General features: G+C 37.4%; 1 protein-coding gene across 1 annotated transcript in view; it reads right to left on the bottom strand.

Annotated features, from left to right (window-relative positions):
* Positions 1-19,266, bottom strand: part of OTOG (otogelin) — a 95,232-nt gene that overhangs the window by 29,792 nt on the left and 46,174 nt on the right. Inside the window, exons 23-31 of the mRNA XM_017726562.1 lie at positions 17,544-17,682; positions 17,156-17,290; positions 15,931-16,077; positions 15,182-15,301; positions 14,218-14,334; positions 13,196-13,352; positions 12,151-12,177; positions 9,245-9,412; positions 6,937-7,215 (exon numbers count right to left, since the gene is read on the bottom strand). Of these exons, the coding sequence (XP_017582051.1) occupies positions 6,937-7,215; positions 9,245-9,412; positions 12,151-12,177; positions 13,196-13,352; positions 14,218-14,334; positions 15,182-15,301; positions 15,931-16,077; positions 17,156-17,290; positions 17,544-17,682 (1,289 nt within the window). The remainder of the gene's footprint in view (positions 1-6,936; positions 7,216-9,244; positions 9,413-12,150; positions 12,178-13,195; positions 13,353-14,217; positions 14,335-15,181; positions 15,302-15,930; positions 16,078-17,155; positions 17,291-17,543; positions 17,683-19,266) is intronic.

Genomic DNA, 19,266 nt, shown 5'->3' with positions numbered 1-19,266 from the left:
GATAGCCCACACCAGCTCCTTCTAGTAGCAGTCAGGGCAAGGCAGTGACACTTCCTGCAGAAGACAACCATCATCATATATGTGTCCCCTCTAAATTAGTAGACCCGAGCTCAGAGCAATGTTGTTCACAGCCTACAAAGAGTAACTGCTCTTAAACAATGTTTACATTAAAAACCAGGAAGAAAATGCTAACTACTTAGAGTTTCCATTTTTGGTCTTTTGAAGTCTCTTTTTCTTTTAGGTTTTCCTGATCTTTGCTTGACTGAGATACAAAGAGTAGCCCTTTTCCATCTTCTTGAAGACAGTCAAGTTTTCCAAGAAGATACTGAGAAAATTTTCTTCCTGCAATTTAGGGAATCTGCACTTACAAGTAATTATCTCCCCGTTATTACTAACCATCAATGTCTTATTTTAAAATACAAATAATTCTCTTAAAAATGTAATTCAAACTCAGACAAAAGGGTGTGTATGTTGCCATCTAGTGTTACCCCTTTAACATCTCATTTTATCCAGGGATGTAACTTGTCACTGCTTTTAAAAGCACAATTCTTACAATGGTATAAAAAGGCATTTATTATGTTCTCATAAGAAGTTATGTACACATCACTGAATTATTCTGTGATCCCTTACAGTGAAACCAGTTTAAGTTACACGAATCTAATGGAGGAAGGGAATTTTTTCCATACATTTTGCAGACTGATGTATGGTGCTTTGTATGCATGGACTGGTTGAGTGGTAAGGTTTAAGGAAAAAAGAAAATATATAGCAGAAATATATAGCAGAAATAGAAGGTTTAAAGACAAAAGAAGATATATGGCAGAAACACAAAACATATCAGAAACCTGTTGGCACAGGCAATCACCGACAGTAGCAATAACCAGCAATAACAGTAAATCCAAGTTGAATCTAGGAAATCTCATTCATTAGTCTACCCTAGATTAAGTATGGAGGAAAATCCATAACTTTTAACTCTGGCCACAGAACTCACCATTAACCACAGAGTAAGTTTCAAACACAATCAAAGTGCAAGCCTGCAGAAGGCAGACTGTAACCTGACGAAGAATGATAGTTTCTCAATTTAGCAGAACAGCGACCGTGAACTAACACTTCCAAGTGCTGGGATTAACATACCATCTCCCATTCCCCAAACCAACCTAGACTTTCATGAAATGATAGCCACATTTTCCTCAAGCTTTCCTGCAGACTAAGCTCACAGAGTTTGGTGGTGTTGCATGCCTTGGTAGGATTTAGGGTGAATCTCCACATAAACACACAGCATTTGTTGAGTGTAACACATAAACGCTGTTTTCAGTCAAGAATGAAGTTATGCTTGTTTGCAAATTTTGTCTCTACCTCTACAAAAAGAACAATGGAGAACAGAAGAATTTGTGAACCTGGTCATAAAAAATTGCTTTCAAAGAGCTGTAGAACCAATGGACATTTAATTTTCCAGTCAAGGGATTTTAGAGAATTGAGTATGCCAGGCAGCGCTGTATCAGTGTCTGTAGTGTGCAAATTACATTAAAGAGTCCACCAAATCACCACAGCAAGAGTTGAGTATTAGTATGAATTGCTTTCCTTTTTCCCAGAAAGTTCTCAGGATGTCTCTGAAAACACATAAGGTATAATGATATCTGTGCTTTGTTATGAATTATGGGAAAATTCTTCGGAGTATTAGGAAAACACCAGTTCAGCCATTCATCATATTTAAAGTTTTCACTATTTCACCTAGCGTCTGGAATGCTCAAGCATCCCAAGGATCAAGCCACTGTAAAATGAAACAAAACAAAAACCAGCACAAAAATGTCTGCTCTGCATTGGTGCAGCCTCACTTCAAGCCCAGCATGCAGTTTTGGTCACCACAATATAAAAAAGGACATTCAGCTGTTAGAGTGTGCCCAAAGGAGAGCACTGAAGATGGTGAAGGGCCTTGAGGGGAAGCCGCGTGAGGAGTGGCTGAGGTCACTTGGTCTGTTCAGCCACCTCCACCACATGCTTCCCATTTTTTTAATACTTAATTCCCCCTCCAGCAACCAGTAACACGAGCTTACTGTGCAACAGCAGAGTTCACTCACAACAAAACAATGATACACAGTTTACAGCCAATGAATCAAGATTCTCGTATCAGGCATGTGTTCCTCAAAAGGATTTGTCATGGCATTTGGAGATAACCATGTGTCTCCTTGTGAAGTCTACCAGCATTTGTCTTCTGTTTGGTGACACAGCAAATCCTTTCCACAATGGTGACTTATGTCCTGGGTGACAGTGGCTCCAGCTGACGTGCCAGCTGAGCCCACGGTTCTCTTACCCAACATGAGCTGAGCACATCAACGCGCTGGACGTACAGAGGAAAGCCCTTGTAGGGGCACAGGCATGCACACTGCCAGAGACAAAACATTAAAAGACATTCCCCAACTCCACTGCTTTCTCACTTTCTTGGACATCAGAGAAGCATTCTCTTCCCCATAACTTACTATTTTCTTGTTCATGGCTTTCAAAAATAATACTGGGATAACAACAGTCATTAACCTTAATGAAGATTTTTGATATTTTATCACTTACATGGGGTTCTGCTGAGTCACAACCACCTTTCTTAGTAACTTGGCCACTTCTTTTGTGAGCTGACAATTCCTACTGTTCACAAGTCCACCCCACATTAATTATCTATCCTGCCTTTTACCTCACGAGGACAAAATCTGCCATTGTTAGAATCTCTGTACTATGAATAATTCCAAGTTATGCTCAAAAAATGGCTATTTACTTAAAAATAAATTCTAAAATTTGAAATGTTCCAGTGTTAATAAAAGGTTGTATTTAAAATAAATGTTTAAAAAAATAATGGAAAATTCAAGTATTTGGATTTTTATTCTTACCTGAGACTTTTTTTCTTTTTGCTACTTTAACCCAAAATTCAAAAATATCTAGTAGGCACAGAAATTGCTTTAGAGTTAGTTCTATTTATAATGGAGGCGAAACTCTGCTTGGTAACTTAGATTGCCTGTCTCCTCAGTTACAAGTTTAGGAATATGAAATCCTATCTACCCAGTTAACACACACAAACTAGTAACAAACTCTGCTCATGACTTCTAAGTTTCTGCAATGAGAAATGTAAGCAAACATCACTGGAAAAATTAAACTTTGTGCCCAGCCAAAACATCCCTGAAAGCAAAGTGTAATTACCTACCTCTCATCTACTTACAGTTCAGTTTACTATTACAATGTTAACGCAACTCTTTAATCTCCTCCTATTTATTCAGCCAAAAATGGTAGGCCAAATGTTTGTGTTTGTAGTACAAAAAGGAAAGATGTTATTGTACAGTAACCTCAGTCTGATTCCAGGAGCTACCAAGCAGATGTGTTCAGTGACACACATAGGATTTGCAGGTACAACAGCAGTTGCTCAGCATTTTCCAGCCCCAGGGCCCATGTCATGATCTTTTGGGCCAACAAAGCACATGAGCTCAAATTAAGCTCAACAACAACTCATTATGAGTGAACCAGGACCCTCTAGAAAATTAGTTCTACTGATGGAAATGGGTAAGAGCAAATTGAAGTTAAAATAGTTAGTAGTATCACGTGTAAAACTGGCTTAAGGTAAAAAGATGGTTTTGTAAAAAAAAAAAAAAAAAAACACCAAAAGAAAAATTCATTAAAATGTATTCAATTTTCAGTTTTGTAACATGTTTCTCAAAGTGATTCAGTTAATTAAGATTAACTGGATCAAAGATTAAAAGGAACCAAAAGTGCTCTGTATAAAACAAACATTGAAAAATGCCTCTGTGCAGTGTGCCTACACTTAGTGCATCTTGAGATTTTAATTTTAGCTGAAAATTCTCTCTAAAACAGGCCTTATATTTACAGCAAGCTAGCTATTAAAGCACATAACTAGCATTATTAAAAACTTTGCTGCTGAATTTATATAGGGCAAGTCACATTTTTATTATATACATAAAAGTAACTCATCGTGGTCTTAAACACCTGATAATCATATGAAAAATAAAAGGTAACTAGCTGAGCACATTTTTTTTAAAAAGGGTAAGAGAACAGCAGCTATATCCATAAAATGGTCATAAACTCCCTACATACACTGATTTTCCAGCAATCTCAAATGGGAACTGATAGCTCTTACATGCCACCTTTGTGCTTGCCCATCTGGTAAGACTAAGGATATTCTTTCTTTTGACTGAATGCATACCAATTTATTTCCCAGTAAAAAAATTCCTGAATAGAATGCAAAACTATTTTCTTGAGAATAAGTACATGCTACATATCAAAAGTCAGTTCTCTAGTCAATTTCCTCAAATGTTTTTGGTAACAGGACAGCAGAAAAACTGAAGTATAATGAAAATAACCCAATTTTAAAGCCAAAGTGACCTCTCATGGCAAATACTTCGCAGCCTCGGTGTATCCCAACGTGACAATATTTATTGCCATGAAACTGGAAAAAGTGACTCATCAGCTGACTTTAAACAGACATGTATCTACTGCTGTGGTGATCAGGTCACTTAAAATTCTTCCTTTCGAATGTGCGTCACAGAGCATGAAGAAGTCTCATGAGGAACTTTCTGGCCAAGGGGATTTACTGGGCCTATTATTCTGCTCCTGATATTTATCCTCTGATTCCGTAGGAATAGCTGTTCCCGGTTCAAGAGTTTCTGATCTAATATGCAAAGCATTTACAATAGTCAGCAGTAAACTCAATATGCTTTTGCCTGCGCACTCTGGAGCTGGTGTAACTTTTCCATTAACTTAAACAAATGCTGCTGTATTTTTAGACCATGTAATTACCCTACATCAGCAGGCTGGCCCTTGTGAAAGTACACTGGAGAAAGATTGGAGCCCTATGCTCCTCTGCTTATAAAACTCTGAAACCCAAGCCCTCGGATGTGGTGATTAATGAAATACCTCTTGATCATTTGATCTGATCCCACTTGCTGGGGTAAATTGTTTTAGTTTTCCATTGGCATAGATAGGATTTTTTGATATAATGACTGGAGGGCAAAGACTTCACACTTGAAAAGACATACCATTCTGTGTTAATGGATGACCACTGAGAATTGGAACATGTTTTAACCTTCTTCATTCCTCCCTCAAAGATAAAAGACGAAGGAGATATTTTTGTTAGGTCCAAAAAAAGTCCCTTGCTTGAAATGCTGTACGAACATCCTGGTAAGAGCATTAGCCCTCTAATTCTGCCGTTCAAAAACCTCAACAGCTCTGTGATTACAAGCGTTTGTCAAGAGGCAGCAGGCATTTGGCAATGACAAAATCTGTCGTTTTTCTGAAGTTGAAGTGTGCCAGTCAACAGCTGCATTAGGCTGTCAGCATAATGTACTGTAAAACATCAGTAAATTCACAATGACACCATTAACACTTTAATTCAATGTTTTGATAACAAGAAGCTCCACGAGGCATACAGTTGGCCTCTTCTGTCATAGAAATCAGAGGCTGCTTCAGGTCTGCCTGTGCCACAATTCAACATGGTCACTGTAGAACATGGCCAGGCCATGCTTCTTTTGATACAATATTTCATTTTCTTTCTTTGCTTGCAAAACACACTTCAGTTTCCGAGAATGAACTACTGATTTTAAAACATGGTATTGCCAGGAACACTTATTAAAACACTTCTGCTACCCAAATAAACAAATTACTAAGGCATTTAAAACTACAGTACAATAAAAAAGTTTTAGCACTGATTTTTAAGTTTTATACACTACGTTTGGTTTCAACAAGTAATTGTCACTGAATTTCACAAATGAATATGTGGGACGTATCTAATTAACTTGACTTGTTAAGGCAAGTAAAAACTAAAGCAAAGGGTAGTTACATGAATAATCTGCTTTGCTTTATTTTATAGGCCAATATAACCTCTTGCATGTTTTTCCTGACCTTAAGGCCATCTTCATTTCAGTGCATGGTTCCACTTGATTAAGAATACGTAAAAACTGTTATTATTTCTTTTCCTTACTAATATAAAAAAAAAAAAAAAACAAAACCAGAAAGAGCTTGACTGACATGATTTTGTGTGTTTTTGTTATCAGTTCTTGTAGGAGCAACATTTGCAGCCAGGAAAGGAAAAGGGTCCTATGAAGGGATCCTCAGAGTGAGTATCTTCTTCATTTCTGATCCTAATGTCTCAGTGGAATGGAACTATTATGGGAATGGGAATCTGTCAAGTAGATGGAAACACCCTCACAGCAGTCTGTTTTCTATTCAAGAACTGTAGCTGTTCAAGAAACGTCAGGGAAATGGACATCTCAAACCCCAAAAAGAGGTGAATACCTCCAACTGGATGATGACTGAAACACTAGGGGTTAACATACCAACAGAGCATCTCTGAGTGGCTAGTGGATAAAAGTCAAGGTGTTTTTCAAGAGAAAATGAGAATTGAAATTGGCCTGTGTAACCTACAGGCCATGTCCTTAGCACTGGATGGCATTACTCCTGAGGAGGCCACAAGGTTAGCAATGAGAACTCACTGTAGAGAAATCTCTCTTGGCAGCAGGCAAAGGAGAGAAAACGTTGTCCACAGACCTTAACTTTAAGAGATCCCTTCAGTTATTTTCTATTCCCTTTGTGCATCCATTATTTATGAGCATGAATGTTCTGCTCCTAAAGAATTTTCTTACCACCTCCACAGCAAGTATTGCCCAGAAACTATACACTAGGATATGTATTTCCAAACCCCTTAGGCAAATAAAACAAAACTGTGTGTTAAGCTATTTAATGGCTTTTCACAAGAAAACAGAATCTCATCTTCAGTGCAATGCTCAGGGAAAACTATTTTGAGCCTGGATGTCCCAGAGTACTCACATCTCCCAGTAATGTAGGGGAGAGGTAAGCAATCTCATCATCTCTGAAATTAACACCACCATTTAGCCTGGATTTGTACAGGAAGAAAACTGCTGTTCATAAAATTCAAGTATAATTACCTACCTACAAGTTTAAAAAGGGTGGACAGTCTGAACTCCTCTGAATGATGGTACTTCAAAAGCTCAACTGAAGAGGCTGAAATGTGGATGAAGTATCCTGGTTTTGCAAACGACTCAAAGGAACTGTATCCTGAAAGCCACGTATTCTTGTGAATGACAAATGTAGATCTGTTGTGAAAATCTTCCGATTTTTTCCATTTAGAAAGAACAAGAGTATTATTGGAAACCAGCTGAAGAAAATAATTTGGTCTCTCGGCTGTTTCAAATGAAATCAAGTTGGAATCTGAACAAAGAAAACAGAAGAAAGCCCACAGAGCTCATTTACTTGCTGATATATGCATAATAAACTAGGTTCATTCTGACGTACCACTACTGATACTAGTAGCATGAGGAGTGAAAACTGACTTTGGCCTCACCAGTGAAAACAGCCTGAATCTTGTAAGAAAACACACTATGTATGGATTGCAGAGTGCTAGACTGTGATGATTATTTAGTTTTCTAAATACTCTACAGATTCCAACAGGAATACAAAGAGATTAAGACATTTGCCCACACCAGGATAAAGGAATATAGTCCTGCAGTCAAGCAGAACTTAATTTACTGTCTTTACTAAGCCATTTATTTAATGAAAACTTTAATTCCATCTAACTAGCTTTAAAAGTAACATTTGCAATCAGGAATTGATAGCTTAAAAGCTCAACCTTTCATTAAAAATAAATTTAAAAATTGTATTTTGCATTCAGCTCTCTAGCTCTCCCTCTAAGAACGTTACAGCAAAGTCTTTTTTCTGGCTAATGTTCCCTCATGATACCCTACCCTGCAGTACTTCTGATTTCAAGCAGCCTCTGTACAGCCAATTGCAGGGCATCAGATCTTGAGCCTGTTACAGGCATCTGTTGCTCACAGAATTACTTCTTCCTCTTTTGCTGTAAACTCTGCTATTCTCTTGAAAACAGCCATTAATCTACTGTAAAATCAAGTAACCCCCCAGGACCGGGTAGCATTTCTTTAAAAAAAAAAAAAATGCGCAGAAAACAAATGATCTCTATTAAAAGGATATATTATCACATTCTGGTGTAACACTTCTGGAAGACCACCTTGTTTTCTGAGGTTTTTCAGTTAATCTGAAAAACCCAGCAGTACCAGTGAATGCCTTTTTATGAATTGTCTGTTGCAAGTAGCTCTTTGATAAGTAACAAAGGACAGTCAGTGTGACTTTTAACACCTGCTCTACAGCCAGTCAGTGCATTAATGCCCCAAACTCTCCATTATCCAGGAATTGCCTGAAACTGATAAGACATGCATTTTGCTGAGGTTCCAGAGAAGCAAGAATGTCGAGTTCCTCATGACCAAATGATGAAATGCCATTTACTCAAACTGGACCATAAGGTGCAAATTCTGTTTGCCAGGTGAAATTCTGAGGAAGAGATTTTTATAGGGGAATAGAACAGTAGGACTGACCTTCCCTTTCCAAACATACATTGAACGCAATGTACAAGTGCCTCAAAACTATGACTAATAAAAGAAATCTGTCCCTAGCTATTCTGTTACAGGAGCTCTTGTGTCAGTTCTACAGACAGCAGTATTAGTAATCAAATGCTTATCATTTTTTTAAGTGACCCATATCCCTCCTTTGATTACACCTTCTGGCTGTCCAAAGAGCTGATCACGGGGCTGTGGTCAGTAAAACTACTGATACCCAAGTGCTCTGTGGGCATTAAAGTTGTGTATGCAGACAACTTCAGCATTTAATTAATGTCACAAATGCTGGATATATACTCTTGTAGGCCACCTGCTCACGTCTGAAGGTACGCAAAACATCCTTCATCTGCTGAAGAAGCCACGTGTTCCTTCAGGGGAAACTTAAATTGGTACCCAAAGGAGACAAATTTGAAGCCCCCACCCTTACAGAGCTCAATTAGTGCCAAAGGGCATCTCTGTGCACGTGGGCAGACAATCAGTGATGATGGCAGAGCCAGGGAAAGTAAGGAACACTTTTGTTGCAGTATTTCTCTCCCATTCTTCCCCAGAAGATATGTAAAGAGAGAAACACACATGGAGCACTGGGCTGCAATACCAGTTTGGTGCTTCCAAAGGCTGGGGGGTGGGAAGGCAGTTGCTTTTCAACTGTTTACAAAGCTACAATCTAACTAAAACCCACCAAAGGAAATTTTGGCAGACTTTAAAATGCATATTCAGCTGACAGATAGATAAAAGATATTTTTTCATCCAGGTCTATTCTTAAAAACAAGGGCAGAGTTTGCTCTTATTTAAGATGCTAGGTTATTGTTGCTAGGTTATTGTGACTTTACCATGTGCTTTGGGTTTATAAAGTCCTGAAGTCAGCATAAAGCTCACTACTTGTCCAGGAACAATATCATCTTCTTTCACTGGGAAAACAACACCATCCACCAATTTCGCTGCTATTACAAATTTTCCATCCAAATAGCTGACCAGTTTATATGGGCCTTTTCCCAGAGCTGTGGAGAAAAAATCAATTATTTTTCAAGTCAAGTGTCACAAATGCTTGAGCTCTAAACATTAGGGTACAGCACATAAAGAACACATCTCACCACTCTGAAAATAGATCTAGGTGCCATGCACTAAACTCAAATGAAAACCAAAACAGTCTTTTTCAGAAAATACCTGTTCTGGAAACTGTCAAGAATACCTGCACTCAACTTTCAAGATTGATGATGAGCTTCTTCTTTTCCCCCCCTCTCATCTGCTTTGGTTTCATAATCACGTCATTGAAATGGTTATTTGATTCAGAAGTAAACAGTGTGTCTGTAAGATCACCCCACGATCCTTCTAAACTATTTATTTGTATGGCTGAACTGATTGTACACTTCTTACTACTCTTTAAAACCTATTTTATTAATGTCCAAAGCATGAGGCATTTTGCAGGGAATAAATTTTGTTGTCAACAAGCATCAAAACACTTCTTGAACAGTGAAGATACAAATGTAACCACTGTGAAGTAAGACAGGAAGAAATTAGCATCATAAGCAAAGAATGGTCATGTTTTACCTATAAGTAAGAAAAGCCAAAAACATGCAAAGTTATTTCACAAACCTAAAAAGCCATACCTTCTCATTTAGATCAAACTTCACTGGAGAAAAATATTTTAGAGATTATTTTTAAGGGTTTGAAACCATTTTTGTTAAGTTCTCTGTTAAAATCAGGTATTTAATGCCACATCTGAGCAGTTCACCTCATTACCATTTTACCCACAAGCCAGGACATGGCAAGCATACATCTGAGATAACTTCCCAACTGATAGCTGCCATTAATAGCACTGACCCTTAAAAATCTGTTCCAGCTGGTTGAAAGTCTGGACTGAAATTTGCAGCCTGCCTTCACATTCTGGTTCTCCAAAATCTAAAAATTTATTAAGAGTTTTGAAATCCTAAGGATGCTGTATTACAACTAGAGCTTTAGAGCCTATTAGCATGAAAAGGTAGCCAATTAGCACACATGTCCATGCCCACCTAAACATGCACAATGATACCTCTTTACCTTCAGTGCGAGGAGTTGAAAAAACACTTTTAAATTATTACTTAAAACATACAGTGTTCTGGAAATATCCTAATATGTTTAAGTCTCCCATCTCAGGCCCATCCAACAGTTGAGAGACCACAGACACCAGCTGAGGATTTCCCTTGACCGAAGACAAAAGGCTTCTGCTCCTAGTGGGACTGGAAGTATTTCACTCTGGATTCATCACAAAGTTACATAAAGAAAGCCTCTTTCTGGTCTAAGACAATTTCTTAACCTTCCTGTCTCCAAAACAAACTAATTCTGGGTCATCCTTCTGTAAGTTATGTAGACAAGAAAATCTTCAGCATGGAGATGATTTTTCCCCCCACTGGAAGCTTTGAAATATCCTGTGTTGAATACTGATGAGCTGGATTAGCAAACAACACAAAAATACAAAGTAAGAAGTATACAATAACCACGTTTATTGCAAAGCTGGTCACATGCACAAATCTCCACTATTTCCACGAATTTCTGTCAGTGAGAGTTCAGTAACAAGGATAATAACACACTTTAAAAGTATGTGTTACCGTCTAGCTTTGCTTTCACCACAGATGTTAGAAGCACTGCACTTTCAGTCTGTTGTAACTGCACTAAGATTGTCTAATATCAGGCTGTATTTCTTTCATGAAACAAACCAAAAAGAAAACTTAATAACTTCAATCACCTCTTATATTCAACTATCCTTTATTTAAGTTAATTTAAAGTCTTAAACAGCGATTTAGATAAAATTCCCATGCATTAGTGATTTGACCCCACTCAATCTTTTCAGGAGTCAGTGTACGAGAAAAGGCAAATTTCTTGGGCTTGGCGCAGTGCACAAGTCTCTCCCAATTTGAACTTGGTCCCTTTCAGAAACCTTTCCAGGAGTGAGCTGCTACAACATCCAACAGAAGACCAAAATACTCCACATACCATGTGGATAGACAGGCTTCTACACGAGCTTGATAAAAAGGGTTATAGCATAAATAGCAGGAGCCCTGACCCTTCCTCACACCAGGCTGGCTTGTGTGCCACATCTAACTGTTCAGACGCTCACAGGGGAATTTGGAAATAATCTGGATATGGATTCCAAGGTTAACACAGCACTACAGCACCCAGTGCAGGTTCAAGGTATGCTCTAGCACCTTGTGCAAGGTTTGCACCCCTCGCTGACAGCCACTGTAACACAGCAGCAATGCTGCCTGCTCAGGAACTTGAGGCTAGGTCAGACAGACCTAAAAGGAGTGTTATTCCCCATCTGGGGACAAAAAGTTGTCATAGCTTAACAGCTACCTCCCTCTGGAGGCTGCACATGAGCCTGTGAGCGATTTAACATGGCCACTGGGGTCTGCTCAGCTTTGAACTGCACTGCAAGTTCTTAAGCAAGAAGTGCCACTAGCACTTTTCGGGTGATATTCTATCAATTACTTAATGATTTAATTGTTTAATCATCATCCATCACTGCAAAGAAAATTTGTCAGATACGTGTCCTTGGGAAAGGTCCAGGAATAAAAATATTATTAAATTAAAAGTCTTTGAAAAAGCAAAATAAAGCAGAAAAACAATCTTGGCTGGGTAAACAACATCTCATTCATAAACATTTTCACTAACACAATTATTTTTATACAAAGATTCTAAGACTTAAATAAAACAACCCCCAAGATTCTACTGACATTTTGTCACTTCCTTTAGGACTTACCTTTGTTGAAATATTCACAATCATAAGCTAAAATAAGAAAAAGAAAAAAAATGCATTTACAGGCATTCTACAGATAAACAGGTTTTCTATTCCCCCTTATGATTAAGATGTGAGCCAAATGCTTGGCCAAATCAGTTCATACACGAACATCTATTAAAAAAATATTGCCAAATATTTACTGTACTTTAGATAAAATACTAATTTAAACTACACAGATTTACAGAAAGCATTGCTTCCCAGCAGGAAATAACTAAGCTTATATATCTACAGTTGTCTTTTTGTGACCTCTAGTGGTTATGACTGAGCTTCACATTAAAACACACCTTTTCTATCGCAAGTTAAAGAGTAACCCCCTCGCCCTGTGGCCAGTTTGCTGTGTGACCCTGAGCAAGCTGCACAGTCTCTGTGCAACTGCAAAGTTAAAACAATGCTTGCTCCCTTCCATTCTTTGCATCTTCCCCTCTTTTATCACATCTTTGGGGAAATGACAGCCTCCTGTTAGGCATTTCCACTAGGTGTTACAAAAAAGGGCCTCAGATTTTTTCAATAAATTCTAAGAATTGTTGGAGCGGGATATTAAGGTAATGACTATGCCCTGCTTAAAAACCTACTTGGTTTTTTTTTTTCAGAAGACCTTTATACTTCACACTTGCTCTGGGGGCTCTAATAAGGCACCCATGTTTCCTAGACCTTATTAAGGAGTAAAGTCCTCCTGAAGATGAAGATCGCTTGAGCTGTTAACTTTGCACCTTTAGTTTGAGAGATGCATACTGTACCCTCATATAGACTTCCCATGATTTTTCCTTTCACGTCATAGGACAAGGGATTAAAAGTAGAAAAGCGCCCACTCATGAACACAGAAAAAGCACATAATCCATCCAGACCAGAATGAAATTGGAGTGAGAGGCACCAACTCATCTTCCTATCAGTGAGGCTTAGATTCAGCTCATGGCCCCAGGTAACCTGGTGTGAGTGATTTTTCAGGTCTGGCTCTCATGAACACTGGCAGTGGCAGCCCTTGGCAATGCTGGTTAAACAAACTTACGACACACTCTGGGAGACCTCCAGTCTACAGCAACTCCATGCTGGCAGCACTGATGGGCATATGCTGACACACTTGTGCAGAAACACTCACAGTCACCACCTTGGTTACAACCACAAGTATCTGTCAAGCAGTTGGAGTAAAACCAGGTGACATCAATCTGGAAATGAAATATCACTTATCAAAAATACTCCTGTAGAAACTGCCAACCAACACCTCGACACAAAGGCTCTTTCAAAAGGCAATTTATCAAACTTTGAAGTATTAAAGATTTCACTTTCAATGCCTCCTGAAAGATGAGAAAAAATGTTCATTGGAACGCACCATAAAATCTTGTCCAGCACTTAGCAACACAATGAAATCAATGATCCATTAAGAACAGGCACATTAAGATATTGATAGCAGCTTCTGTTTTGTAGTTTTGTAATATTTAAGCCCTAATAAACAGCAAAAAACCTTATGAAATAAAAGACTAAAGTGATCACAAACCAGTAAAACTCAGAAATTTTAAGAAAGTCACACACACATAAATTTTAAGTAATCAAAGTAGATGGAAAACTCTTTTCATTTGTGAACTGCTTCATTTTCATGCGAGCAGTTCATATTCTCTTCATATTAGACAATTTCACACAAGAATTTGTCATTTTCCCTTACAGTATTTTCAAGTTTGTCCGAAGTGACAAAATTTCAAAGAAAACTGTCAATGCTAATTTGCTTATTGAAATGTTACACATTTTACAGGGATTTACATTTGAGTAAATTTTCTAGGAATGAGTTCTTCCCATCTGACACTATTTAATACATTTATTTATATATGCATGAAAAATGAGTGCCATAAAACACTCGTGATGAAAAGCAAGCAAGTGGTTATGCTTACACAAATAATGCTTGTGATTAAAAAGAAAATATCCCAAATTGGGTGTATTTTTTATGCATGAATTACAAAGTGCTTCATGATGAAGAGTGGCATTTCTCTCTAGTGATATGTTTATTTTCACTTGTTTCTAAACAGGACCACAACTCACCACTGGATGGCAAGCTTCAAATGCTTCACTTAGCAGTATCCCACATTCCTTCTTGGCAAATGGCTCTCTAAGGGGGTTCAAACTGCATGGATTTCGAATGTCAGAGCTGTCAACACACTAAACCAGAACACAAAATGAAGGTGAGAAACTTTCTTCATAACCCCTTTGTGTTTGAAATTGCAAAGCATATTTTTGTGCTTTTAATTTTTTTAGGGAGATGTAAAATGTGAAAAAAGTGTATCATTTATGAAACTAAAGCAGGACTAAGATATAGAATTAAAACATGATGCTAATGAAAAAGAAAGGAAAATAACAATTTGAAGAAATATTTCACTGGTCTGAAAGCAGCACAAAAACACACATGTACAGGTAGGTCTGTTCAGAGGTGCCACACAGTTCCAACCTACAGTCCTTACACCTGAACAGTCTCACCCAAATAACAAAGATCACTCACACAACGTGCATTAGGAGTGTCAGAAATCAGATCTTTTTACTCTAACTACTATGAAGGTACATTTCTATGAACACCACTAGAAACATTACAGTAAAAAAAGTTCAATTTCTAACTTTACAGCATATGGCAATATTTTTTTTTCTTTCTATTGCTATGATTGCACAGTTAAATGTTTCCCAGCTATGAAAGATCAGCTAATCTGACAACACAAGTGAACCCACAATTCTTCCATTATGCACAAGAAATACTACTTTACTGTTCAAACGTCTTCAAAAACATTCAGACTATTTTACAGCAGTTTTCTCTACTCTGTAGCACTCCGCAGGAACAGAAGGTGCTTTTCCTTAACAGATTATGAACCACTTTAAGAACCACTGATATTGTCATTGCTGCTGACTGGTACTTCCAGGAATGAATTTCTGATTTCATTCGAGAATAATTTTATGATGTAACAGCAAAAAATCTACTAGCAAAATATACTAGCAAGCATATTCTTCTTTTGCCATGTACCTCTACAGCTGTCCAGCTGTTTCCAAACTCTTGTGAGTTTGTTAATTCAAAGTTGTCTGGAGTCCTGAGTTCATTTACTGTCTTCAAATCAAAATTTCCACATAATCCAGTCAATTGTCCCTGAGAAAAAAATTATATATATATATATACACACAGACAAATATATATATACAGATATATAAAAATGTATTTTCACAAGACAAAATACTATCAGCCATGACCATTTTCAAAACTTGCATCTTCAGCTGTTTAATTATAAATTTGTTATTTTTTGATCTTTTCTTTTTTTCAGCCAAATTTCAGTGAAAACAGTTTAGCTTTTTGTAGTAATAAAGCTATGGAGAGTATTTTATTTTGGCAATGCCAGCATTAGCCCCTTTCAACTATGTATCCCCAAGCCTTTGAGAAAGGAGCTGATCTTTTGTTCAGAGAAGGGAGCTGTTAGCCAATTACAGGCCTTTTTTTTATGCCTCAGCAAAATAACACCTGCTTCAGTCACATAAGGAGTACATAATGAAGGAGACCTTTGGCCCAAAGATATTTGTCTCTGTTGTTACAGAAGTTATACAGTAAAGAGTAATTAAAAAAAGATAAATGAGAATATTTTAATTAACAAGGTAGCTGAACACTTTTTAATTGATTTCTGACACAGTCTGTTCTCTGAATAATTATGTCTTATTTAACATAAATACCTCTTTTTACATAAATACCTCAAAGAAATGGCAATAAGAGTGTTGACTTTCACCTACCTGCCATTGATGACCCATCTGGACATGAACTGTTGTTCTCTGATCCCAAAGAATGGTGATATGCTCATCAGGAAAATGAACAACAGTGAAAAATCCAGCTTTCCATAACTGCATTTTTTGTAGGCCATCGATGTAACTAGATAAGCTCTGTTCAAAATAAAACAAGGGAGCTTATAATGGAAGTAAGATCATCAAAAAATGTTCACTTGACAGGAAATTAAACACCTAAATAAAATTAACAATGTAGTTCTCAGACTTGAGTCCAAAAACAAACAGAAGGCCACAGAGGGAGAAAGGCTTAAGCAAAAGGGGGCTGGATTTTGAATGTGAACTGTACTGTATTTTTTATGTTTTTCCAATTTGAAAAGTTTATTTTATATCAAACTTACAGGATGGGTAATGGAGGGAAGATTAGAATGTTAATGATTCATCTGGGAGGTAGATGAGGTTCCTCATTATGATTTTCACTTAGTTATAAGTAATTCTGTCTCAGTCACATGACTTTTTTGAGTATGGATAGGTAAAAAATATGCATGAAGCAGCCTCTGGAAATAAGGAATTGTCTAAATATGTCCCTAGATTACAATCTTATTTACATAAAGCATTTTTCTCTCAGTCCACTAGCAATCAGATGGCAACTTAGCTGTAGCGTGGACTAAGATGTCTGGTTTAACTACTCAATACCTCAAACTTCCTTTCTATAGTCACTCTCTAAACTGTAAATAGTAGTACTTATACTAAAATTACTAATATGTTAAAATATTAAATGTTTACAGAATAGAGTTTGCAGTTTGGCCAAAACAAAAATGAAATTCAAGGCTGTAGAAGATATACCACGGGCTGTAATTTGTTGGGGTTTTTTAACTGTATAGAAATATTCCTCCTATACATTCCAGACCTGGATAAGCTCTTAGTACAAGTGGAATTAACACCAAAACTCCCACTGACTTCAGAACACCTGTATTTCTCCTCAGATTTTAAACAGGAATTAAGTCTAAACAAAGAGCTACAATTATCTCATCTAACATTTTTGTTAAATATAGGTAAGATTTTGTTTAAGGTTTCCATTGAACAATCCAGATGTGATCAGCATTCACAGTAAAGATATTTACACCTCTGCTACTGAAGTGGCACAATAAGTTTTTGGTTATGAAAAGAAGAAACACCCAGAGAAGTACATCTGCTGCTTTTTGATCAGCAGTAAAAACTGCTTACTGAAACTTACTGGATTTCCAGTTTCATCATCAAATACTAAAAAAGATTTTCCAACATTAATGAAAATGTTTTTTCTGCAAATGATTCCAGTACTAAAGCAGTCAATATTCTCTATAATGACAGACAGACTGGTTGAAGAAATACCCTGAAGGAAAAAAAAAAAAGAAATGTCCATTTTTAAATATGCTAATATAAATAAGCATATTGTTACATAGTTTTGTTAGCAGAAACCTCGGTGTATGTTTATGTCATGCAGGATTCAAAGTCTAAACAACACCAAAAAAGTAAAAACAGCATGCAGGACTCAGTAAAATGTGCAGATAGGAAATAAGTACAATGGTAGAGTTTAACAGGCAGTTTTAAACCCAGTTTTAGAGAGGCTTTATGAAAAATCTCACCTTAACTAGGTAAACCTTACAAGTTCCAACAAAGTCAAAGGTGAGTCCATCGAAGGTCCTGTAGTGCCGGTCCCCATACGCCGTGCACATGGATGGGCAAGGCTGGAAGGTGCACTGAAAGGATCCATGCTGGCAAATGCTGAAAAATGTATGACCAATAATGGTAATATCAGCTGCAAGCCCAGACAAATGATTACAGCTATTGCACTGAGAAGCAAAAAAACAAAAGCCGTGCAGCTGTGAGGAGTGTGGACAGAAGTGTTTTGAAATGCTGGCTACAAGCAACAGACATTCCCTGGGGAAAAAAGTGTACACAGTGAACTCATACAGTCTATGTTTCTTCTCCATTAGAATGTAAAGGCTCCAGAGTGTATAAAAACCACAATAGGACACAAAAATCCAGAAAAACCCAACAACACAAAACCCTCCAAACCAACACAATTTATTCTCTAGTGGCACACCAACAACATGCTACAAGGAAAGAGCCTTCTTTTTCAGCTTTTCACCTAACATTTGTTTCTACACAAGCTGAATGAGAGTCAACAAGTAGCATGCCCTGTTACTAGAATCTTTATCCATTCTCTGCTTGAATGAGAATTTCAGAGCTAGATAAAGCAAACATTTCAGTAGCATCATGTTGGTGCTGAAGTTACTTAAAGGAACCATGCTGTCGGACTTAACTCTTTTTCCAGGTATCATCTGGATATTCCTACATATCATTGCCCTCAAACCCTAGCCTGATAGTTTAGGAGCTTCCAGAACAGTTCAAGTTCTCTCTATGGCCACCTTAAACATAAAAGGGCTTTCACCACACATGTACTAAGTGACTGTTTAGACCTTGCTGAATTCCCTTTGCAGCATAAGAGGTTTTGCAAGCATTGGATATTATGCCTCCTTCTGAATCACCCTCTTGCAATCTAAAGAACGTTTTCAGAAATGACGAAAGTTTTAAAAATAATGGATAGAATTTAATTTCCTGCATCCACAAGCAATTATTCAAATGTTATTTCTATGTTCCCAAATGACCCAGACACGTAAAATTCCCTTGATAAAGACAAGAAAGCTGGTGCCGTGGCATAGCTTTAGAACAGGTATCTTTATAAATGTAGGTTAAACTAAATAGAGCATGAGATAGAATTTTGGTACATGCCTAAGTTGACTTTTAAAAAGAAATTATTTTTAATTTCCTCGTTAAATGAATGCTGCACATTTTACAATTAAAGTCTTAATCTGACTTACAGAAATACTAGTAAATCTCTAACATTTGACATCTCACGTACTAAAGCAGCAAGCAGTATGAAGTTTTTTCTCAGTATATAAATTTTTGTCAGTGTAACATTTCCTTTGTATTTCTATCACAGTGTTAGTACACCACTGTTTTCAAAAGGGCAGCAAATATCTAAAAAATCTAGGTAGCCCCAACTACTGGTAGCATCAGGCTCCTTCCAGTTCACTTAGCAAATAACTTGCACCAACATGAAGCCATTGTCCAGATTTTCCAAGACTCCACTTATCCCATCACTGATTTACTCCACTGCTCGCATTTTGCATCACTACATGTATCAATACACTAAGCACATGGCTAAAATAAGTTAAAGATACAACATGTGAGAAGTATTCGCTGTATCAAAGCACAAGGAGATGGCAGTAGGACCTGCACAGCTAACTTCAGTCACCTCAGAGCAGTACCTAAGGAAGGAACCTCATCAAGTTGAGGGAAAGA

The sequence above is a fragment of the Corvus brachyrhynchos genome, unplaced genomic scaffold, assembly GCF_000691975.1.
Source record: "Corvus brachyrhynchos isolate BGI_N302 unplaced genomic scaffold, ASM69197v1 scaffold62, whole genome shotgun sequence".
Classification (NCBI taxonomy): Eukaryota; Metazoa; Chordata; class Aves; order Passeriformes; family Corvidae; genus Corvus; species Corvus brachyrhynchos.
Note: the sequence above shows the minus strand (reverse complement) of the source record. Positions and strands in the feature narration are given on the sequence as shown.